Below are 25,794 nucleotides of genomic sequence, written 5' to 3' on the forward strand. Positions count from 1 at the left end.
AGGAAAACATGGAATTCTGTAATACATTATAATTTATTCATAAGATTAACATTTTTTACATTTTCTCCTTCACAGATTTGGTAAATTAACTTGTGTTGTTGTTTACGGTTAATTAACAACACTATGCAAACAAGTTAACTCTTTCAGTATGGGACGATAATTTTGTTCTTTTATTTGGCTAATGATAGATGCTTATATTCATCCCAGGTGGATTATATATAGATGAGTGTACAGGTAAGGTCTCTCGTTAATGTTCGTCAGCAAGGTGTGGGAGAGACAAAATATATATATAACTGCTTATAATTTATATATTTCAACATTACTTTTATGTTTTAGTCTGTGATGAGGTGTAAACTGACTGTCCAGGTGAGTGTTAGTCCGGAATCCTGAGAAAAAAAAACCTGTAAATGTTGTTGAGTGTGTCGCCCCCCGCCTCCTACCGAATATTTCTGTCACACTTTCATCCTGGTTTGTGGTTGTTATTGTTTAAGTGTTGTGGGGAAAGAGAAAAACCATATAACATTTCCTTTGTTGTATTAGCTTATAATTCAGAGTGGTGTGTGTGTGTGTGTGTGGTACTGACCCAGAACTGTTATTTGCGACTGTAACTTAACCTCTGGTAGTCTCACCTGCTCTAGTTTACATAGACAAATGGTAATCAATAAAGTTTAGCTCCACACCAAGGTAACATTGTCAGACATATGACGAGTAAATTGGCTGGTGTGAATTATGTTATTTTCTTTTCTTTGTTGTCTTTCATCCAATCATGTTGACGACTGGATTGATTGGTGCCTTTAAGGGAACAACGGCGTCTGATTATCTGATTGGCTAACTACTGTACTGAGTGGTGATTCAGGCAAAATTACACGGTGATTGTACACTACCCCGGCAAAATAACACGGTAACTGTATACTACCCCGGCAAAATAACACAGTGACTGCACACTATCCCGGCAAAACAACACGGTGACTGTAGACTAACCCCCGAAAAAATTAATAATATTCCTCTCTCGTGCGTCGCTGAGGTGTTAGGTAATCAACTCATGGTCATCTGTTCGCCAAGGTTACTTAATATTCCGCCGGGAGAGACGCCTGTTGTCTTTCTACCCACATACAGTCTATACATAAAACAATAGAGCATTAATCCCCCTCCCTGCCTCACCTACTTAACGCCAATCACCTTAATATCAACTTTTAAACCATCATTAACTAGTACCTGCTTTAATCACTCCCAAACCCTCAGATATAAACTTGAAAATTTCTATTGTCAGTTTATCACTACCTGGGTCACAGCCGCTGGGTCACTCGGTAAATATGTGTGTGTAGGTTAAACTGTATCTAGTGTAGGTGATAAGGGTGGGTTGTGTTATGGTGCTCGCTTGTATATGTGGTCTACCTGTCTACAAACCCTTAAATAAGCATTAATAGTTAAATCTTTAATCTAGGGTCATCACTCTTGAGGTCCCAGAGGGTTATAAGTGGTTTTGGTTCAGGAATCAAGAGGGTAAAGAGGATGATGGAGGTGACAGTTAGTTGTGAAGGAGTACTCAGGAGGATCCGCCGTTCAGGACTCGGCTTAAGGTGGTCCTCAAAAAGGCCGCTTTCAAGTTTTATGATACAACCTTTCTGATGACATTGTTTGTTTGTTTGTTTGGGTTGTCTGTGTTCCCTCCCTGTTTTGTTTTAACATTATAATTAGCTGATATCAACTAAGGTACTCGATCAAGACCGCGTAGTTACAGTGTTAACAGCTGATGCCGTATACAATTCATCCTGACGTGATGTATTTGCCAACACACACACACACAGGCTTGACACTATGCATATTAACAAAAGCATGTTCCCCAGTTGGTTAATTTGTAAACATTCTCTCAAGAACTGAATCTGTGATGACGTCTTTATTGTATCGAGTTGATGGTTCGTCTTTCTTGGTGAATTTAACTCATCCTTTGGTTTCGTCTGGGCAGTGGTGGCAAGAATGGTGGGAGTGATATTGATGATGGTGATAGTGGTAGTATGTGGAGGTAGTTTTTTGTAGTGCGTAGTGATGGTGGTAGTTTTAACGGAGGTGGTAGTAGTAGTAGTAGTAGTAGTAGTAGTAGTAGTGAGAAATATTAACAATGGGGTAGTTTTAATTGATGGTAGTAGTCGTGATAGTAATGTTGGTTGTCTTTGTGGGGGTGGTGGTAGTAGTAGTAGTAGTGGTTACGAGATTAAACCCAATCTAGTGAGTCAGTGTTTAAAGAACATCATTGGCCAAAGGAAGGCTATAGGTAGAAGGATAAAGCGTGGCGAAATTTACCTCCGGGATTATTATAAGATATTGGCGAGTAGGGTTAAGACCGAGATAAGGAAAGCCAAGAGGAATAATGAGGTAAGGATAGCAAGGGAGGCGAAGACAAACCCCAAAGGATTCTACCAAATGTATCAAACTAAAACACGAGAAAAAGATTGGACCAATACGGTCAGATACCGGCGAGCTCACTGATAACGACGGAGAAATGAGCAATAATTTGAATAAATATTTTTCAACAGTTTTCACCACCGAAAATTTAAACATGATACCCGAGGCACCGACTCTATTCAGAGATAGTGAAGAAAACAAATTAAGCGAGATAGTAGTGACTAGTAACGATGTTAGTAAGCAAATAGACAAACTAAAGCCTAATAAGTCACCTGGTCCCGATGAGATATTTGCCAGAGTATTAAAGGAATGTAAGGAAGAGCTAAGTATGCCCTTAGCAAAGTTGTTTAACATGTCCTTAAAAACAGGTGTAGTACCAGAATCCTGGAGGATAGCGAATGTAATACCGATTTTCAAGAAGGGGGATAGATCACTATCCTCTAACTACCGCCCAATCAGTCTAACATCAATAGTAGGCAAATTACTGGAAGCAATCATTTCAAACTCTATTCGAAATCACCTGGAGAAGCACCGATTGATCAATGATTCCCAGCATGGCTTCACAAGCGGGCGTTCTTGTCTAACTAATCTATTAACATTCTTTTCATCAGTTTTCGAATCGGTGGACGAGGGGCACAATTATGATGTGGTATATCTCGACTTTAGCAAAGTCTTCGACAGAGTCCCCCACGAAAGACTAATTAGAAAGGTAGAAGCACATGGCATCAAAGGTAATATCCTTAAATGGATTAGGGCGTGGTTACAGGACAGGAAACAGTGAGTGAGCATTAACGGCACTAAATCCCATTGGAGCAACGTCACTAGTGGAGTTCCCCAAGGCTCAGTACTTGGACCATTATATTTATTATATACATAAACGACATAGATATCGGCATAGACAGCAACATAAGTAAATTTGCTGATGACACTAAAATAGGACGTGTTATTAAATTTGACGAGGACTCGCCAAAACTACAGGAAGATCTAAACAAATTTTTCGAATGGTCTGAAAAATGGCAGATGAAATTCAACGTGGACAAATGTAAAGTACTCAGTATAGGAGATGTAAACAGGGAAACCAGATACCAGATGAACAACGATGCCATAGAGAAATCCGACTGCGAGAGAGATTTAGGAGTAATGATAAGTAGGAACCTTAAGCCAAGTAAACAATGTATTTTTGCTCGTAACAAGGCTAATAAAGTACTTGGGTTCATACAAAGGAGTGTTAGTTACAAGACTAGCGAGGTCATCCTAAAACTGTATCTTGCGCTTGTGAGACCACACCTGGATTACGCAGTTCAGTTCTGGTCACCGTATTACAGAATGGATATAGAATTCTTGGAAAGAATTTAGAGGAGAATGACAAGACTAATCCCGGGCATTAGGAACCTTGAGTATAGAGACATGTTGAAGCATCTTAATTTGCACTCCCTCGAGAGACGTAGAGTGAGGGGCGACCTGATAGAGGTGTATAAGTGGAAGTCAGGGCTAAACAAAGGGGACATTACAAAGGTACTCAAACTATCCAACCAGGAGCGAACTCGTAACACTAGTTTTAAATTAGACAAATTTAGATTTAGGCGCGAAATAGGTAAACACTGGTTTGGAAACAGAGTAGTGGATGAATGGAACAAGTTACCAAACATCATCATTAACTCGAATACGCTGGATAGCTTCAAACATAGGTTGGATGGATATATGAGCAATAGGGGTTGGGTGTAAACGGGACTGCCCAGTATGGGCCAATAGGCCCGCTGCAGTTTCCTCCATTCTTATGTTCTTATGTCCAAGTTAAACACGACACACGCCCCTGGTGATGAAGCAGCGGTCCCCTACTAAATGTAAATACAACCCTCACCCCCCACCCTCACCCCCCACCCTCCCACCCCCCCACCCTCACCCCCCCCCACCCTCACGCCCCCACCCTCACCCCCCACCCTCACCCTCACGTTCACCCCACCCTCACCCTCACCTCACCCTCACACTTCATCAGCAGCATGAAGTCTGTACATAACAAAATAGACTTGAGTGTTTCTCTTTGTCACTCTCTTTCTCCACCATATAAAATAAGTCTTTGCGGGAATGTTATTTTACGCGTTAGGTTCATCTTGTCGGTCCGCCATACAAACTGGTCCCTTGGTTCAGTAGCTGGTGCGTCGCTCCATCCCCTTGGCAGTATGGTAGACAAATAAACACTGTGCCTTACAGACTGTGCACCAGCGAGTCTCCCTCACCAGCCCTGGCGGCACCTTATCCTCATAATATATTACTAATAACTTAACACAAGAACTATGTTTACTAATAATATCAATACTAACTACTACTATTAATACTACTGTTATTATTATAAATAATATTAATATAAAAATAGTATAATATTGTTTTAAATTATTAAAAGTTAGTCAAATATTCATTCCGATTAGTTTTTTCTCGCTTGGCGGCCACCACACCACATCTCGACCACAAACACAATACCTACACTACACTCCCAATAAACACACCGATATATTCAATTTTAAAAAATCTATCATTATCATCAGTTAATGTTTTTGCAGTATGAGTCTACAATGAATAACATCAGTACAACATAACTCACAAAGAATATAACAGTGTAGTGAGCGCTACACACTGACCGCTGCGCCAGCACAGCGTGGGTGGTACACTTTTATTTAATGTGTCGACCCCCAACACCCGGAGCTTTGAGAAGGCCCCGAGCTTGTTGAATTGGACACAAAGTTTGAAGCTGTCTCGTGTTATATGCTTTTATATCTGTAGGTCACATCTAACTCTTACTGTTACATATTGTATCTCTCAACAGTCGGATCAATTAACTGTTCCCCAAAGTCCTCACAGTCTGAGTTAAAGGATTCTCAAAGGATCGTCTGTTGACTCTCCTGGTACTGTTCCTGCAGCTGAAATGGCGGCCAAATTACGCTGAGACTAGTACCTCCATGGACTCATTCTCATATCATAATACATGTGGACCCTGAGCTGGTAGGTGAGGTGTACTGGTAGGTGAGGTGTACTGGTAGGTGAGGTGTACTGGTAGGTGAGGTGTACTGGTAGGTGAGGTGTACTGGTAGGTGAGGTGTACTGGTAGATGAGGTGTACTGGTAGGTGAGGTGTACTGGTAGGTGAGGTGTACTGGTAGGTGAGGTGTACTGGTAGGTGAGGTGTACTGGTAGGTGAGGTGTACTGGTAGGTGAGGTGTACTGGTAGGTGAGGTGTACTAGTCTAGATGACGTTGGGTATTGTACTGAAACTGGAGTAAATAAACTGTACCTTTCATCTGTTTGGTGAGGGAGCATCAGTGTTATGTCCTTGAGAACCTGTAACTACTACTACCTGTATATAACGAGATTATAAGGTATATATATACAGGTAAATATATATATATATATATATATATATATATATATATATATATATATATATATATATATATATATATATATATATATATATATATATATATATATATATCATTGCCGTCCTTAAATTGTGTCAACTAATTCGAAGGTGATTAACTTCCGGGTGTTGAAATATGATATTGTTGAAGGTTAAGTGAGACCAACACACTGGTGGTAATTACTCTGGAATCTTGTGTTGTTTGTGTAGTAATAATAATAATAATAATAATAATTGAGTAACCACTGCCCCGCCCAGCCAACACTACCAGCCCCCATTTTATGTTTGCTTACATTCTTGGCGTGACGTCAACAAGACTCCGCGCTGGAAATTGGTTCCATATTATTAAATGCTCAGTCGCCTCCGTCACTATCATACGCGATTCCTCATTCCTCACTCACTGGCCAAACAGATTTATATGAGTCAGCGAGGTATACAAGGGTGTCATAATCACTGCTGTATGACCACTTGAAATAGTTATATGATTCACTGTGTTAAAGAGGTGACAGTCGTGGCTTGTGTGTATGTGTGTGGTTATGTAGTATCACCTATCATTATGTGTCATCTCTGGGGTGTCGTCAGAGTTAATATAGGGGTTGGTGAGGCAGCCTTCATATTATGGGTAATGATTAGTGTGTGGCCGACCTGCACTGAGAGAGCTGGTGTAGGAAGCCTGTACCGCCAGCCACCAAAACACACGCTTCACTCAATGACGGAAACAAAATTACATTCTACTGTTACTTGTTTGTACTGGCCCGTCAACATGTTTACCAGCTACCCTTTATGTTGACTTATATAAAAAGAACTTGGTAACTAACACCACGAAATTCTCTCTCTCTCTTTTATAAGAATTTTATTTTCTCACCGTTCATAGTCAGTGTTTTCAAGCCCGAGTGTTTAAGTGGACAGTTCACTGCTGGTGTTTGTGTCATTATATGTAAAAAAGAGATTTCTTAGGGTTTATAACCAAAATATTCAATAAGCTCAACGCACACCTCACGCGTCTGCCACCAGTGACTTAAGCACACGGAGTTTTCTTTGGTTTGTCTATGCACAAGAGGATGCCACCACGACACCGCTACCTTAACAACTCTTAGTCCCAGGTCCATTTCCTGAGCTACCAGTGGAAGTTATGGCCGACCATCTTGTAGAACTTAAAGTTGAAGGGCCTGTAGAAGTCCCTGAGGATGTTGTAGGTGGCCTGGGAGACGGGTGGATGGGAGCGGCCCTTGGAGGAGCCGAGGCAGTGAGGTCGACCCGCCTTCTCGCGCTTCACCAGGCACGGGAACCCTTTGGTGGCGTTGAAGAAGAAGTGTTTGTCGGTGATGACTCGCCTCAGCCCCAGGAACTCCTACACGACACAATAGTTGTTGTTAGTTGAGGCACAAGACGCTACACTGTTCTTATACACACACATGTCATAGTTATAACAACAATAATTATATTACTAATAATGTTTAACACATCACAGCCACGGTGGACGGCTTCCTGTGCCCTTACTACCATAGCCTCTATCATGCCCAAGTCCTGCTGGTACCTTTACTAAGTGTGTGTGTGTGTGTGTGTGTGTGTGTGTGTGTGTGTGTGTGTGTGACCGAGGTGTACTGTATATAATTGGAAATCAGGATTAAATAAAGGTGATAAAACCAATTATGATCAAACCAGGAGCAAACCCGTAACACTGGTTTTAAATGTAGTTTTAGATGGGATAGAGGTCAACATAGGTTCACCAGTTGGGTAGTGGATGAGTGGAACAAGTTACCAAACATCATCATTAACACGCTGGATAACTTCAAATATTGGCTGGATGGATATATGAGAGATAGGGGTTGGGTGTAAACAGGGATGGCTAGTATGGGTCAATAGGCTCACTGCAGTTTCCTTCAATGTTTTGTTCTTACCATAACTGGACGCCAGGCACCGGGACCACGCCAGCTACACCACAGGATTTCTACACACCACACCACAATATAAATCTTGGATCACGTGAACATTAACCCCCCCCTCAACCCACATCCAGCTTATGTCCCCTTAACATTAACCACCATAATCCTAACCTAACCTAACACTGAGGGTGAAGCAGCCAGCCTCGCCCGTTTACATAACGCTCGCCATGAATAATCCAGTAAAGTTGTTGTCAAGGCAGTTTTATATATTTCCTCTCCTATATTATAATTCCATATTGTATACCATTATATTGTGATTTATATTGTATAGTTAAATTCATATTGTACGGGTGTTTACAATGTGTTTTCTTAATTTGTTTCCAGATATATTTAGTTTTTTTTTAAATAAGGATGACCACCATTATCTAGGTACTGTATATTTTAACCAAAGAAATGTTGATGAAATGAAGTTGGCCGTCTTAGATGCATTTAATACTAAACTACAATGTGAAGTATAACAAATACACATGATTAATTATACACAAAAGTTATTTCATATTAAACAATAATTTATTTTACAAGTCGAACAATTTACAGCTGTGATCGCTTGTTCACCTTACGCACTGGTTTAATGCTCCTAACTTACAACTACGCCACAACGAACACAAATCTGGTAATATCCTCAGCCAAATGATACACCTCCCTCGGTACTGTGGAGTCGACAATAACGCCGTACACACCAAGCAATAACACCACATCCTCGTAATGACCTTAACTTGTGGATAACGATGAGTAATTACGCTTTAACGAGGTTTAAAGCCACCATGCCAGACTACACCACCCTGGAGGTTCATTCAGGGGACTACACCACCCTGGAGGTTCATTCAGGGGACTACACTACACCACCCTGGAGGTTCATTCAGGGGACTACACCACCCTAGAGGTTCATTCAGGGGACTACACCACCCTGGAGGTTCATTCAGGGGACTACACCACCCTGGAGGTTCATTCAGGGGACTACACCACCCTGGAGGTTCATTCAGGGGACTACACTGGAGGTTCATTCAGGGGACTACACCACCCTCAGACTACACCACCCTGGAGGTTCATTCAGGGGACTACACCACCCTGGAGGTTCATTCAGGGGACTACACCACCCATTCAGGGGAGGTTCATTCAGGGGACTACACCAGCCTTGAGGTTCATTCAGGGGACTACACTACACCACCCTGGAGGTTCATTCAGGGGACTACACCAGCCTGGAGGTTCATTCAGGGGACTACACTACACCACCCTGGACCGTCACCTGTATTTTTTCTCACTGTAGTATTACTTTAACACAACTGTAGAGTTTTGGGGAGGAGCAAGTCATTTACTCGTTTCTGATGTGTACTGTCTGACGTTCAAGATTCTTCGAACACTCCTGGAGACAGCTGGTAACTCAAGGCCGTTTGTTTACTATAGTACGGAGTATAATATAATACGAAACTACAAAGCCCAACCATTAATTAAGCAACGGGGACTAAGTAACCAATCACCGATAACCTTTTACATTCATTCATATATTTTACTACGTACTATAGTAAACAAACGGCCCTGAGTTGCCAGCTGTCTCCAGGAGTGTTCGAGGAATCTTGAACGAGACTGGACATCGAAAACATAAACCTATGAAGCACTTTAATGCGTGGCAGTAACGTGGGCCCAGGTGGTCCCTTCCCGCTGTGGACTTTTTTCGGTCCTTGAAGCTAAAACATAATTATACTGTTCTTGGTCCTGTCCCTAAAAGGTTCTGTTTCTTTGTTTCTTTGTTTTTTATAGTGTAAGACGTGCTTTTTTTTACCACTTCTTAGCTTATTAACCTTTCGGGCGATTGGTCTAGTACAGGAGGAGTGTGGGAAACGTGTCATGTTTGGTAGTGAGGGTCACACTGGCTAACACCTTACTCACGTGTGTCTGGGCAAAGCAGGACTCGAACCCTTGACATATTAGTGTGAGATCCTCGCGTTGCCACACACTTTACATTTAGTTTTGTTCACATCTGCCTGAGGAACATACTGCCAGTGGTACTTATTTCCTAACCTTAGTCTAGCGGTTACAACATCTTGTTATCTAGTGATCTTGTTACTTGCTTCACTTGATACATCTCGTCATGGTAAACAATGGATCGACTAGTGCCTGTTTGCACTTGTCTGCTTGCTTCAAATTCATCAACAACCTTTTCCTTGCCACCTACTTGTCTCTGAAGCCGAACACAAACATGTGTGTGTCTTGTTGACGTGTGGTGGAGGATGGGTGTGAGGGGGTGGTGGGTGTGAGGGTGTGGTGGATATGGTGGGTGTGATGGATATGGTGGGTGTGAGGGTGTGGTGGATGTGGTGGGTGTGAGGGTGTGGTGGGTGTGGGGGTGGTGGATATGGTGGGTGTGATGGATATGGTGGGTGGAGGGTGTGGTGGATGTGGTGGGTGTGGGGTGTGGTGGATATGGTGGGTGTGAGGTGTGGTGATATGGTGGGTGTGGGTGTGGTGGATATGGTGGGTGTGATGGATGTGGTGGGTGTGATGGTGTGAGGTGTGGTGGGTGTGGGGTGTGTGGGGATGTGAGGGGTGTGGTGGGTGTGATGGGCGTGGGGTGTGGTGGATATGGTGGGTGTGGTGGGTGTGGGGTGTGGTGGGTGTGAGGGTGTTCGTGGTAAAGTGTGGTGGGTGTGGTGGGTGTGGTGGATGTGGGGTGTGTGAGGGGTGTGGTGGTGTGGTGTGGTGGGTGTGGGGGCGTGGTGGATGGGTGGGTGTGGTGGGTGTGGGGGTGTGATGGGCGTGAGGGTGTGGTGGGTGTGAGGGTGTGGTGGGTGTGAGGGTGTGATGGGCATGAGGGTGTGAGGGTGTGAGGGTGTCGTGAGGTAAAGTGTGGTGGATGTGGTAAGCGTGAGAGAAGGGCGTCTTGATCTGGCCGTGAGCCAAGCTGGTTCCCTGGGAGGCGGTGTGTAGACTTGTGACCTACAGCTGACTTAACCCCTCTGGCATGACCTCTAGCGCGATGACCGCCCCGGGGGAGGTAACATGAGAACATAAGAATGGAGGAAACTGCAGCGGGCCTATTGACCCATACTGGACAGTCCCATTTATACCCAACCCCCATTGCTCATATATCCATCCAACCTATGTTTGAAGCTATCCAACGTATTCAAGTTAATGATGATGTTTGGTAACTTGTTCCACTCATCCACTACTCTGTTTCCAAACCATTGTATCTCTCGCCTTAATCTAAATTTGTCTAATTTAAAACCATTGTTGCGAGTTTGCTCCTGGTTGGATAGTTTGAGTACCTATGTTATATCACCTTTATTTAGCCCTGACTTCCATTTATACACCTCTATCATATCGCCCCTCACTCTGCGTCTCTCGAGAGAATGCAAATTAAGATTCTTTAACCTGTCTCTGTACTCAAGGTTCCTAATGCCCGGGATTAGTCTTGTCATTCTCCTCTGAATTCTTTCTTGGGATTCAAGATATATGTCGTTTTAGGATAACCTCGCTGGTCTTGTAACTAACACTCCTTTGTATGAACCCAAGTACTTTGTTAGCCTTGTTTCGAGCAAATTCACATTATTGACTTGGTTTAAGATTCCTACTTATCATTACTCCTAAATCTTTCTCACAGTCGGATTTCTCTATAACAACGTTGTTCATCTGATATCTGATTTCTCTGTTTACATCTCCTAGACTAAGTACTTTACATTTGTCCTTATTAAATTTTTTCACCTGCCATTTTTCAGACCATGCGATTTCTTTTTTTAGACCTTCCTGTAGTTTTGCGGAGTCCTCGTCAGATTTAATTACACGCCCTATTTTAGTGTCGTCAGCAAATTTACTTATGTTGCTGTCTCTGCCGATATCTATGTCGTTATGTATATAATAAATAATAATGGTCCAAGTACTGAGCCTTGTGGTACTCCACGAGTGACGTTACTCCTATCGGATTTAGTGCCGTTAATGCTTGCTGTTTCCTGTCCTGTAACCACGCCCTAATCCATTTTAGAATGTCTCCTCCAATTCCTTGAGTACAGAGACAGGTTAAAGCATCTTAATTTGCACTCCCCCGAGAGATGTAAAGTGAGGGGCGATATGATCGAGGTGTGTAAATGTAAGTCAGGTGTCATGGGTTACGTTAGGCTTACCCACGCAACCAACTCCAAAGTTTGTGTTGCTAGGGATAAGGCACCCGGCGAGGCATAACTGCTACACATATTTTCCATTAGTGGTATGTTAGCCAGTCTATAGGGGGAGGCCAGTGAGACAGTGTTGTACTGTTCATCGCCTCATGCCCCAAAAACCACATTTTGAGTAATATCCCCTAGGCCATGGGTTAGTTAAGACGTCTTTCCCACCCTCTCCCTCCTGAAGGGAACGGGACACCACACAGAGTCCTCCACCACCACCCCTTTCCTGTGGATCGTCAGTGACACGAGACTAAGTGTGCTAACCTAGGCTGTTATCCCCCTGGAAATATCACGTGTGGAAGCCTGGTTGCGGCAAAAGCAATCCAGGCTGGCCTACCGAACCTAAGTGGTTAATCAAGTCACGTTTATCAGTTCTCCTTGCCGCGACAACCGTCTACAGTGACTGTCAGTGACGCGAGACTATGTTATCGTAACCCAAGAGTACCTTTTTGTTGTTATTCCCCGTGAAAGAAGTGAAACCTGGTTGCAACAAGAGCAATCCAGGCTGGCAGTAAATGTATCACTTGAAGAATTAAGGCTCTGTTAAGTCATACCCATAGTAGAGTAATCACATGTGTTCCCAAGTTGAAAATTCCCTCTTATAGAAGATTAATTTTATTACAGCGTGAATGTGAGTGACTCATATACCCATGCAAATTGTAAATCATTGTATGGAAGCTTGACAAATAAATGTAAGTGCAATTATCTGCCCGTATCTGTGATCCTCTCTTATTATTACTAAAGGTAATGACTGATTGGTTATGACAAAATGTAACCAATAACTTAGATGGATGTTGGAAATTAATGAAACTCATTAAATCATCATTTATCAAGTATAAATCATGGAATGTCGAGTGGTGGAGTGAACTTCTACACCATAATCTCCTGTAAGTAACCAGTGTGAAGGTATCGAACTCTACGGTAAGAAATATAAGAAACACAATAATAATCTCTACATAACATCCACACCTAGACTTTACATAAAACCATGACATCATGGCTAAACAAAGGTGATATAACAAAGGTACTCAAACCATCCAACCAGGAGCGAACTCGTAACAATGGTTTTAAATTAGACAAATTTAGATTTAGGCGCGGAATAGGTAAACATTGGTTTGGAAATATAGTAGTGGACGAGTGGAACAAGTTACCAAACATCATCATTAACTGGAACACGCTGGATAGCTTCAAACATACAGTAGGTTGGATGGACAAATGAGCGATAGGGGTTGGGTGTAAACGGGGCTGTCCAGTATGGGCCAATAGTCCACCTGCAGTTTCCTCCATTCTTATGTTCTTATGTTCTTAACCACGCCCTAATCTCTTGCAAACACACACACACGCACATACACAGCTTCGCCAGTATGCTACACAGCTTTGCCGCAGGACCGTGTACTCATTTGTACTCTACACAGCTCAGCCGCAGGACCGTGTACTCACCTGTACTCTACACAGCTCAGCCGCAGGATCCCTGATGAGGTTCTCACCGCTGACGACGTGTATGCTGGAGCGAGGGAAGTGATCGAGCCAGCGGGAGAAGTGCTTGGCGTAGAGTCCCCCGCTGATGGGACCCCAGTCGGAGTTGACCAGCCCCGACGACGACCTCACGAACGCCAGCTCCTCGAAGGCACGACGAGACCTGTGTTTACTGCAGGAGGCACAGAAGAAGGGAGGGAGTGAAAGAGGAGTTAGCGAGATTTTGCCATGGCCCATCTAAGTAGAGATTTGCTTCGTCTAGATAAACACTTGGCAAGCACTGCAGGTCATTGAAGGCACGAGACCCCCCCCCCCCTGTTCACTGTAAGAGGCGCAGAAGAAGGAACAGGTGGAAACTAGCGGTCATCTCAGTGGCGGATCCTCAGACTCAGTTGATTAGTTTGCACCAGGACTTCACTAGAGCCCCAACCCGTGTCTGGAGGCGACGCTGAAAGAGGGGAGAGAGAAAGAGAGAGAGAGAGAGAGAGAGAGAGAGAGAGAGAGAGAGAGAGATTAATAAGATGTGAACAATTAAAGAGGTGCCAATATACCAATAACAATTTAAACGATCCGACGGGGACTCGACAAACACCAGCTTCCGGAAGGCGCGACACGACCTGTATTTACTGAAGAAGTCGCCGACGGAGAGAAAGAGAGGTATAGATAGACAAACACGAGGAAAATGTTGGATAAATCTCAGGTATTGATTCTGTCTATATTACAGGAGTAACTGGGAAGCAACTGAGACCATCACAAATATACCTGACCTTGACCCTATGACCTTGACCTTTGATGACCTTTCTTAAACATTGACTCACTTTGTCCTCACCCCACATCCTGAACAATGTGACCTCGACCTATTGGTGACCTTTCTCCAAGATTCAAGTCATTCTGTCATTAGCCAGTCTCCTCCTCACACCTCACCTATAACAATCTTTACACACAATAACTACCAAAATAACACACACACACACACACACACACACACACACACACACACACACCCTGACCAGCTCACTCACTCACTCACCTCCATGTCTTCTCTTAACTGGCTCCCTTAACTACTACACAATTATGGAGACTTTTAGGTTAGGTTAGGTTAGGTTAGTTAGGTTAACTTGATATAACACTTTAGTTGTCCATATGGTGGTTAAGTGTGTGTGTGTATTATATCAATCCTAATGGAAGGGAAGAACCAACACTTGATAGCAGCTTAAGAAAATAAAGAGAGTGAGAAAGTTAGAGAGAGAGAGAGAGGAAATAAGAAAGACAGATAAATATAAGCGAACAGAGACAGAGAATGAGACAGAGAGAGACTAACAGACAGACGGGGAATGTAAGACCAAGAGAAAGGAGAGAGAGAATTTAAGAGACTGAGAAAGAAATGATGTCAGATGAAGAATAAGAGAGAATGAGAGATAGGAACAGAGTGACTTAAAGAGAGATAGAGATAAAAAGAGACAAGGGAAGAGATACGGGAAGCTGCACTGAGAGATAACATGTGAAGTAAGGCGTTCAGGGGTCTCTCTCTCTCTCTCTCTCTCTCTCTCTCTCTCTCTCTCTCTTTCCCAGTGAAGTGTATTATGGAAACGTACATGCGGATTCGACCCTACACTGAACCGACCACTGGAGAGAGAGAGAGCGATACAACATCCTGCAATATAAGCTTCACCTTTGAATTTGTTTACAACCATGCACAAATATTAGTATTATCTGCTGTACACAAACATGCCCCTCCCCTCCTCTCCCCGGGGCTTACTGGTGTGGCGTCACAGCAGGAAAAAAAGGCAAAAGAAGAGCTGAGAAAACTCTGCCGCTTTAAGCGCTTCCTGAGAAAATAAAACTCCGCTTGGTGACATCATTTATCACACAGATATTAACTTACCCAGCAGTGCCTCTTCATACTATGAGCACCACTCAAATATTAAAATTACAGGTGGTCCAAAATGAAGCTCTAAGATTCGTCATAGGTGAAAGACACCCCTTCACCAGAACCACAGCCGAGATACATAGAGACCTGAGCCCATCAACCAGCAGCTGCACACCCTGGCCAGAAGAGTCTAGAACGATCAGAGCAAGAACTCCTTCAAAGACTCCCACCAGACAACGACAACAACCATACATGGTTCACAAATCTCAAAAGGTCCATTACCACCCCCGATCTACACGGCCAGGCAATAAACAACCTCCCTAGACCAGCATCCGCCAGTAGGGTCGGCGGAATATGAAATAAGGCCCTCAAAACACCCATATATGGGACAGGGTAGGATGTCTAGAGCCTGTACCGACAGCCAATAACTAACCCATGACACAACCCTAACACACCATTAGCTCAGTCAGCCCGCCCTCTCTTACCTCCTCCTAAATTTCTTCAATTTCCGAACTATAACTTCCTTCCCCCACCTCTAATCTTCTTTCACCTCCTTTATCTACACAAAAAAAACTGCTGATGACCCTCCCTCCTCCCTCCTTGTAGGTTACCTCAGCGAGCACACAGTGTTGTCTTAACGTATGATCGATGTTGTAAACGTTGTCGAGAGTTCAGCGTCTTATTAACGTTTAGATGACGTCGTGGTGGTGTGACTGTGACTGGCTGTGACTGAGGCTAACTGGAACGAATCGTGTGTTTCTTGCTAATACACAATGAATTTGGGAAGCTCGGTCGTGTCCTGTGTGCCTCTCTCTCTCTCTCTCTCTCTCCTTCACCCACCAACCGTCCACCTCCCCACACCCACACAGTCTTGGTACCCCCCTTCCCTTCCCTTCTCTCTCCTTCCCTCTCCTCACTCTACACCATCACCACCTACCCTCTACGCCCCCTCACCTTAGTCCCTGGGTGTAGTCGGAGAGCGCCCTGGTGACTGGGTCTCTCACCACCAGCAGGAGCTTAATGCCTGGCAAGTCGTCCCTCACCCTCGCGGGGACACCGGGCGTGGTGAAGTAGGCTGGCGTCTTCTCCACTGTCAGCTGTCCCTCCAGGCTCAAGGGCAGCTGGCTCCTGTAGAAGTGGGTGAGTGTGTGAGTGGGAGGAGGACTGTGTGAGTGAAGAAATATGTGAAGTTTTGTGAGAAGAGAGGAAGAGGAGAAGAAGAAAGAGGAGGAGGAGGAGGAGCTGAAAGAGGGGAGGAGGAGGACTAGCAGCAGCAGGAAGAGGAGAAGAAGAAAGAGGAGGAGGAGGAGGAGCAGAAAGAGGAGGAGGAGGAGGAGCAGAAAGAGGAGGAGGAGGAGGAGCAGAAAGAGAGAAAGTACTGATGATGGTGACAGTGTGTGTGTGTGTGTGTTGTTTCCCTACCTCCTTCCTTCCTTCCTTCCTTCCTTCCTTCCTTCCTTCCTTCCTTCCTTCCTTCCTTCCTTTTCAGCTGAGTCAGTTTCTCCTCCCTGAACCTTCCCCTCTCTCTCACCTGCACACCATGATGGCCCCAGCTGTAAAACTTAACAGAAGTGGTCCATCTCACTTCCTCCCCTCTCTCTCTCTCTCTCTCTCTCTCTCTCTCTCTCTCTCTCTCTCTCTCTCTCTCTCTCTCTCTCTCTCTCTCTCTCTCTCTCTCTCTCTCTCTCTCTCTCTCTCTCTCCTCCTCCCACTTTCTCCCTCCTCCTCCTCCTCCACCTCTCCCCTCTCCCCTTCACCACCCCTCCCCTCTCCACCGCCCACTCACCTGTACCACGAGAGGCCCCGAGTGTAGAACCTGTCGAAGTAATGTATCTCTGGCCCTGAAGCCTTGATGGAGGGGTGTACCCTGAGGAAGGCCAGCAGCGCCCTAGTCCCTGACTTCTTGGCCCCGATGATCAGCACGTGTGGCAGTCGACGCATAGCTGACCCGTTTGTACCTGTAGGGGACGGCGGAGGTTATGAGGTGGTACAGTACAGGTGTAGGTACAGGTGTAGGTACAGTACAGGTGTACGTACAGGTGTAGGTGTGGGTACAGTACAGGTGTGAGTACAGGTGTGGGTGCAAGGTACAGGTGTGGGTACAGGTACAGGTGTGGGGTGCAGGTGTGGGTACAGGACAGGTGTGGGTACAGTGCAGGTGTGGTGCAGTGCAGGTGTGGGTGCAGTGCAGGTGTGGGTGCAGTACCAGGTGTGAGCACAGGACAGGTGTGGGTATGGGTGTGGGTGGGACGGGTGTGGGTACAGTGCAGGTGTGGGCTGGGACAGGTGTGGGTACCTGTGAGTACAGGTGTAGGCACAGGACGATTAGCCAGGTGCAAGGTGTAAGGTTACAGTACAGAATGTAAGAGTACAGTACAGGTGTGGTACAGTACAGGTGTGTCAGGTACAGGACAGGTGGCCAAAATTGTTCAATACAGGTGTAGGCACAGGACAGGTGTGGGTACAGGTGTGAGTACAGTACAGGTGTAGGCACAGGACAGGTGTAGGTACAGGTGTAGGTACAGTACAGGTGTAGGTACAGGTGTAGGTACAGTACAGGTGATGGTACAGTACAGGTGTAGGCACAGGACAGGTGTAGGTACAGGTGTAGGTACAGTACAGGTGATGGTACAGTACAGGTGTAGGCACAGGACAGGTACAGGATGACACTTATAATTAACACCTGATGTTTTGTCACGTGTTATTAATATTTCTTCTATCATTAGTTATCGTGTCTGTCTGTCTGTCTGTCTGTCTGTCTGTCTGTCTGTCTGTCCCCAAAATAGTCGAGAACGGTTATGAAGAATTACACCCAACGCGGTAGGTTAGGTTAGGTTTCTTAAAAAATATTTATGGAAGTTATCGCTATTAGGCAGTTATCCCTATTTATTATTATTATTATTATTATTATTATTATTATTATTATTATTATTATTATTATTATTATAGTTACCGTCATCATCATCATCACATAATAACCTTAGCACGGGGGTTGGCTGATTAACTCACACTTATTCAGTACATCATATAGGAATGTAACTCCTTCCTTCCTCCTGGAGTTAAACTACCACAGAGTAACACACACACACACACACACACACACACACACACACACACACACACACACACACACACGCACACACACTTTTAGAAATTCACGTCTATTTCCCGGGTGGGTGAGGGACACGAAGGCCGGAGTCAACTTTCCACTGGAGGAGAGAGAGGAAGGTATCACGGTCATATTTCTTAACCCAAATTGGATCTGTGGACGGGGAAGAGTTCGCTATTTTATTCAGACATAGATGAAGAATATATTAAGAGGTCTGAGTGTGGCAAAATGGTTAGGTGTTGTTGTTGTTGTTATTGTTGTTTTTGTTGTTATTATTATTATTATTATTATTATTGTTATTATTATTATTTTTATTATTATTATTATTATTATTATTATTATTATTATTTCTATTATTATTATTATTTTTATTATTATTATTATTATTATTATTATTATTATTATTATTATTATTATTATTATTATTATTATTATTGCGTTTACACACCGTTCATTCCTACCACTAATCTCTTATCATATTCGAATAAGACGTCTAATTATAAGACAATTTTCATCTATTACATTACCGGCGGAAATGTATAATAACGGAGATAGCATATCCAATTTTTTCTCTATTTTCTTTCATTAATCTTCCGCCGTTATAGCCTGCCTCACCTCCAGCACTGCGTGTCTCCTTAATAAATCATCAAGCGCATGCGTTCCCGTTCACGTCACGCGGCCAATCAAAAGCGTTTTTTTTTTAAACCAATTAAAATGATTTGTGGTTTAATTCTCGATATTTTTTGCCCAATCAAAATCGATTTTTATTTTGGGTCTCTCATATTTCCAAATTCAAGTTCAGTTCCGACCATGAAAGTCTGTGATGGGTGTCACTTAAATTATATGGAGCTGATTACGAGTTTTGGGGGAAAAAACGAAGTAACTATAGCATTTGTCGGTCGCATGGTGTTCTTCCAACCTCAGTAAAGTGTACTAAGAGCAAGACGGAATGTAAATATCGCAAAGACCAACATATGTGGCGTTGTGTAAGAGTCTCAGCATCCAACGACGAACAAGAACCAGGTCAATAAGGTGAGAAATAGGTGATTCTATCATATGGTGAGTCAGTTAGGCTAGGGCAGGGTATTTTTTTTTGGGGGGGTGTATTTTTTATTCGCTTAGCCATTATTTATTTTCGGAAAACGTCCAACGAAAAAAATTCTATAAAAACACCGGCTAATTTCCGCTTAAATGCAGGTCATACTCGGTCTACACACACACAAATACACTAGAAAAATATATTTTTGACTTTCTAACAGTGTGGTGTGACAATGCAAATTAACCTTATTATTATTATTATTACTATTATTATTATCAGTATTATTATCATCTTCTTTATTATTGAACAAAAGAATATGAAGAAGAAGAAGACAAAACAAAAGATAATAACCGTAAAGACAACAGTGAGAGTTAAGGCCAGAGCGGGTAGTGGTGGAGGACAGGTAGGCCCTGACATTTGGGGGCTGACCACCTGGCTAAGAATATCTCACCTGGCTCTCTTAACACAGTTACTGGCTAATACATGTGTGTGTGTGTGTGTGTGTTTGTGCACGCGCGTGCACAGGGTGGTGTAATGCGTCTTGTGTGGCAGCATTATGTAAGTGTTAACGTGCAAGCACTGCTTACTTCCTCTCGCTTTCAGCTGACCCATATGGCGATGGACGAGTGGCGACGGGGACAGGCAGAGATGACTGCCGGGAGTCTAGTCACAACTCTGCACACGAACTGCATATATAAGATGGTCGTTTATGTACTGGATTCTAGGCAGCAGTGCAATCCAGTCCTGTTTGTGTGACTGAGCACTGGAGCAGCCCTTTTGAAAAGCCACTCTGCTCTCCCGACAAGAGGGAGGGGGCTAGAAAAGGTGCCCTAAACATAGCCTGCCTGAAAAACCAACCTGACTGGGCAACTGCACCCAGTAAGGTCATCCTTACTTATGGCGTGGCCCCCTCCGTTCATCCGATGGTAACTCCGTAATTAAAGATGAAGAAGGCATCCGTCAGCACTGGAAAGAGCACTACCATTCGCTGCTCACCAGAAACACCGATGTGGATGCCTTGACTACCCACCAGGTGCCTCAGTATCCAGAGCTGACCCACCTCAGCTATCCTCCATCCCTGGATGAGGCAGCTACTGCCATCAAACAGGTGAAAAATAACAAAGCCTCAGGACCTGATGGAATCCCAGCCGAGGTGTATAAAGCCGGAGGACCTCTGCTTACCAGCCGTCTCTACTCTTTCCTGGAGAATATATGGGAAAAGGAGGAAATCCCCCAAGCTCTTAAAGATGACTCGATCGTCAATATTTATAAGAAAAAGGGAGACCGGTCAGACTGTGGCAACTACTGCGGAATCTCACCCGAGTCCTCCTAAACAGACTTCTTCCTGAGGCGGAAAACTTCCTCCCAGAATCTCGATGTGGCTTTCGACTGTCACATGGCACCCTTGACATGATCTTTTCTGCCCGCTAGATACAGGAAAAGTGCAGAGAACAGCATCGTGACCTGTACATGACCTCCATTGACCTAACTAAGGCTTTCGACTCAGTCAACAGGGAAGCCCTCTGGCGAACCCTCAGTCATTTTGGCTGCCCACCTTAATTCATCGCCATTGTGAGGCAACTCCATGATGGCATGAACGGCAGTGTCCTGCACAATGGCACCCAGTCTGAATTCTTCCCCCTCCGAACGGGGATAAAACTAGAATGTGTACTGGCACCAACTCTCTTCTCCATTTTCTTGGCTGCCTTCCGTACCCGTGCCATTGCCAATTTACCCGGCAGGGTGGACATTCAGTATCGGATGAAGGGTCTTTACAAAATAAGACGACTCCAGGCAGTAACATAGGTGTCGGCCGCTTCCATTACTGAACTTCAGTATGCAGACGACCTCACCCTCGTCACCCGCTTTCGGTATCTCGGCTCCCACCGGTCCACCGCCGCGGACATCGACGGTGCCGGAAAGACGCTGCCGCCGCCCTTCCCGCACTAGATGTAGCCCTCCACACGTGCAACGTCTGTGGACGACCCTGCCGGTTCCATATCGGCATCTCGATTCACCTCAGAGCTCACGAACGAAGGTGACATCCCTAATAACTCATATCATTGTATCATAGCTGGATGATCGTCATCCTCGAATCCGAGTGATAGCAAAGTAGTAGTAGTAGTAGTAGTAGTAGTAGTAGTAGCAGTAGTAGTGTGTGTGTGTGTGTGTGTGTGTGTGTGAACTCGCTTCTAAACGTCTCATAATTCCTTTAATCTTTCGAATCTGAATTTCCATTTGACTTCTGAACACGGCAAGACGACTCAAGCAGCGGTCATGAGGAGGAAGGAAGGGGGAGGAGGAGGGAAGGGGGAGGAGGAAGGAAGGGGGAGTAGGAGGAGGAGAAGGAGGAAGAGGAGGATCAGAGAAGAAGGTAAAAGGGGAGAGAAAAAGAGAAAATAACGGAGAGAAGGAGAGGGGAAGGGTGAGGGGGGAAAGAGGAACAGGAGAAGGAACAGGCAAGAAGCGATACAGACCATGGCGGTAAAAATGCTCTGAGATGGTTCATATGAAGACTCGACGATGCCCCAATATTGAAAGCCAAGATCAATATAACGAGAGGAGAGAGAGAGAGTGATAACAGCAGCCCTGGTGAATGGTGCAGAAACTTACGCCGATAACACCACACGAGATATACTCCCGAGGTGTTAACGCCATGGTGAGAATCCCTTAAGACGGTGAGAAACCCTTAAGACGGTGAGAATCCTTTAAAACGGTGAGAATCCCTTAAGAAGATGAGAATCCTTAAAAACGGTGAGAATCCTTTAAGATGAAGAAGAGAATAGAGGGAAAAATACCGATAAATTGAATGAAGAAAAGGGAGAAAGGTACAGAAAGAAGGAGAGAGGAAGATAGAGAGACAGATAGACAGAGGTGAATGACAGACAGACAGACAGAGGGAGAGGGGGAGGGAAGGGAGGAGGAGAGGGATTGTGAGAGGGGAAGAGATGGGGGAGGGAAGGAGGGTGTTCAAGGGGGAGAATAACATGAGGGTGTGTGTGTGTGTGTGTGTGTGTGTGTGTGTGTGTGTGTGTGTGTGTGTGTGTGTGTGTGTGTGTCCTCTAATGGGCGTGGTCAAGTCACACACACACACACACACACACACACACACACACACACACACACACACACACACACACACACACACACACCACTTGACTATATACATCAGGTAAAATGGCTTAAGTACCAAGTTTATATTTTGTCTTTATTTAATTCGGGAAAAAAATGTTCTCAGTATCATTGTATTTCTTCCCTTAGTTATTAAAACAATTGTTCATTTTTCCTCTACAACAGAAATTTACTCAGTTTTAAGGGTTCCTAGTTTTAAGGGGTCCCAGTTTTAAGGGGTCCCAGTTTTAAGGGGTCCTAGTTTTAAGGGTTTCAGTTTTAAGACTGGGTGTCATGTCAGTGGGTGGCAGGGACTGGGTGGCATGTCAGTGGGTGGCAGGGACTGGGTGGCATGTCAGTGGGGGACAGCGAATGGGTGGCGTGATAGTGGGTGGCAGGGGCTGGGTGGTGTATCAGTGGGGGACAACCCGAATGGGTGGCATGATAGTGTGTGTCATGGGCTGGGTGACGTCTCAGTGTGTGACATGGGCTGGGTGGCATGTCAGTGGGGGACAGCGAATGGGTGGCATGATAGTGTGTGACATGGGCTGGGTGGTGTATCAGTGGGTGGCAGTGTCTAGGTATTCATCATGTCAATCTGTCTCCTTTAATACAACGTTATAATTTTAGTAAAGGTTCCACTTCCTGATCCTCTCCTCTACTGATCCTCTCCTCTACTGATCCTCTCCTCTACTGATCCTCTCCTCTACTGATCCTCTCCTCTACTGATCCTCTCCTCTACTGATCCTCTCCTCTACTGATCCTCTCCTCTACTGATCCTCTCCTCTACTGATCCTCTCCTCTACTGATCCTCTCTCTACTGATCCTCTCCTCTACTGATCCTCTCCTCTACTGATCCTCTCCTCTACTGATCCTCTCCTCTACTGATCCTCTCCTCTACTGATCCTCTCCTCTACTGATCCTCTCCTCTACTGATCCTCTCCTCTACTGATCCTCTCCTCTACTGATCCTCTCCTCTACTGATCCTCACTGGTACTGCTGTCTTGTGTGTAGCTCTGCCTCAGGGGAACGAGAGCATCGGCCCCAAAGCCTACAACAGTTGCAGATATTGACTATGAGGCAACAGTCACTGAATGCCGCATAGATCTGCGGCTCAACTAACTCAACACAGATAGGATAGCTACTTATGTATTAGGATATTTAATATTTAGGTAATAAAATGGTGGCGAAGGTGTGGCTATTGGGGGAGGTTGGAGGCTACGTTAAAAAAAAAGTAGTAGTAGTAGAAGTAAAAGTAATAGTAGTAGTAGAAGTAAAAGTAGTAATAGTAGTAGTAGTAGAAATAGATAAAGGACAGTGTAGTATTACTAATATTCACAATAAGAAGAGTCTTTTACCTATAATTTATAGTTAAGAAAATCACTAGAGTGACGACACTGTAATTTAGTTCACCTGAAACTTAATTTCAGGTAGGTGAGAGAATACCTGGGTAATAATAATAATAATAATAATAATAATAATAATAATAATAATAATAATAACAATAATAACAATAGCAATAATATCCCTCGTATAAAAATATGTTAATTTGCATCTCAATATATGAAAATGAATATTGAATCTCAAAGCGTGACCGAACTCTCAGAGGCGGGGAGGGGTGGTAGAGAGGACGATACTAAAGTTATTCAAATTATCTCTCTCTCTCTCTCTCTCTCGCCAACCATTCATCCCTATTTACATTCATCTCTCTCTCTCTTTCTCTCTCGTTCTTCAGGGGAGGAGCCATTTGTTAGGTGTTTAACCCATAATAACATAAGAGGCTATGACTGAACGCCTCCTCCGCCTCCTCCTCCTTATTGGACACTAAGCACACTGAATTTACACATTTTTACGGACATTTTACACACTTTTACACATTTATACGGACATTTTACACACTTTTACACATCCTTAATATTTTTTTCCTTATATTTACACACTTACACACTTTTTTTTACAATTACTTTTCACTCACCGCTTTAAGTAAATTTACGTTGGACAAACTTTTATACTTGTAATTACTTTTAGCAGCTTTTACAACTTAAACTATTTTCTTTAATTGTTTCACACTACACACACACACACACACACACACACACACACACACACACACACACACACACCAGCTGAATACCAACAACCATGTCACCATCAGCCATACCAAGACCATGATTTATGCACATCAACCTCTCCTCGACATTGTCCCCACCTCCTTCCGTACTCTAGGTCCCATTTGCACTCCAGGTTGTAGATTCCACAACAGCTCCTCGTGACGTCTGCATAGACAACAAACTAAATTGGAAACCACACGTCAGTGAAGTTGTCCGTCTCCTCCAGTTTCCGTCTCCACCTCCTCCGCCGACTCAAGTCCTCAGGAGTTTCACTGCACCACGAGCTCCTCGGTGTTTACACAACATTCATACTTCCCAAAGCTCACCTATGCCTCCCCACCTGGTCTTCCTCCCTAAATGCCACACAACGTAAACACCTAGAAAAAGTGCAAAAGAGAGCATGCAAGATTATTCTCTCCCCTTCCTACTCCACATATCAAGAAGCGCTCAACACACTGACCCTTTCGACTCTCACTGACCATCACCACGACCTCATCTGCAAATTTGGTAAGAAGCTTCTACACCATCCCCGACACCGGCTCCTACTACCACCTGAGATCCCTTGTCCGAGAATTGCTGTTCGACACCACAACCACATCCAGCCCATACGTGCACGAACTGATCGCTATAAGAACAGCCCAGTCCCAACCATTGTAAAAATTATCAATAACTTGTAATAAATCAGTGTATTCACTCCCAGTAAACACTGCTCCTTACACTGTCACTATGTTGAAATAAAGTGTAGTTTGAGCTTTTCCACATCTAGTTATTATATGTCTTATTTGTGTCACTTATGTTACTTGTATATTATTTGTAATTCGTAACCCATTCCCCAAATATGTAACTGTATATTTTCAGCCTTCTGGCTGCCAAGCTCTTTCAATAAACCGTTAATTATTATTATTATTATTTACACACACACACACATACACATACAGTCCATTATAGATTTCACGACCTTCTCCTCCCCTCCATCACGTCTACCCTCCTTCTCCCCTCCATCACGTCTACCCCCTCTCCTCCCTCTCCATCACGTCTACCCCCTTCTCCCCTCTCCATCACGTCTACCTCCTTCTCCCCCTCTCCATCACGTCTACCCCCTTCTCCTCCTCTCCATCACGTCTACCCCCCTTCTCTCCCTCTCCATCACGTCTACCCCTT

General features: G+C 44.2%; 1 protein-coding gene across 2 annotated transcripts in view; it reads right to left on the minus strand.

Annotated features, from left to right (window-relative positions):
- Nucleotides 1-5,544: 5,544 nt before the first annotated feature.
- LOC121855827 (heparan sulfate glucosamine 3-O-sulfotransferase 6-like) overlaps nt 5,545-25,794 on the minus strand; it is a 66,635-nt gene continuing 46,385 nt past the window's right edge. The window contains exons 3-6 of one of the 2 annotated variants that reach the window (XM_042350974.1): nt 17,050-17,221; nt 16,218-16,391; nt 13,358-13,565; nt 5,545-7,165 (exon numbers count right to left, since the gene is read on the minus strand). In XM_042350974.1, coding sequence (XP_042206908.1) covers nt 6,932-7,165; nt 13,358-13,565; nt 16,218-16,391; nt 17,050-17,221 — 788 coding nt within the window. In that variant the 3' untranslated portion in view covers nt 5,545-6,931. The remainder of the gene's footprint in view (nt 7,166-13,357; nt 13,566-16,217; nt 16,392-17,049; nt 17,222-25,794) is intronic. The other variant, XM_042350975.1, reaches the window with a different exon arrangement.

The sequence above is a fragment of the Homarus americanus genome, unplaced genomic scaffold (assembly GCF_018991925.1).
Source record: "Homarus americanus isolate GMGI-L3 unplaced genomic scaffold, GMGI_Hamer_2.0 scaffold14072, whole genome shotgun sequence".
Lineage (NCBI taxonomy): Eukaryota > Metazoa > Arthropoda > Malacostraca > Decapoda > Nephropidae > Homarus > Homarus americanus.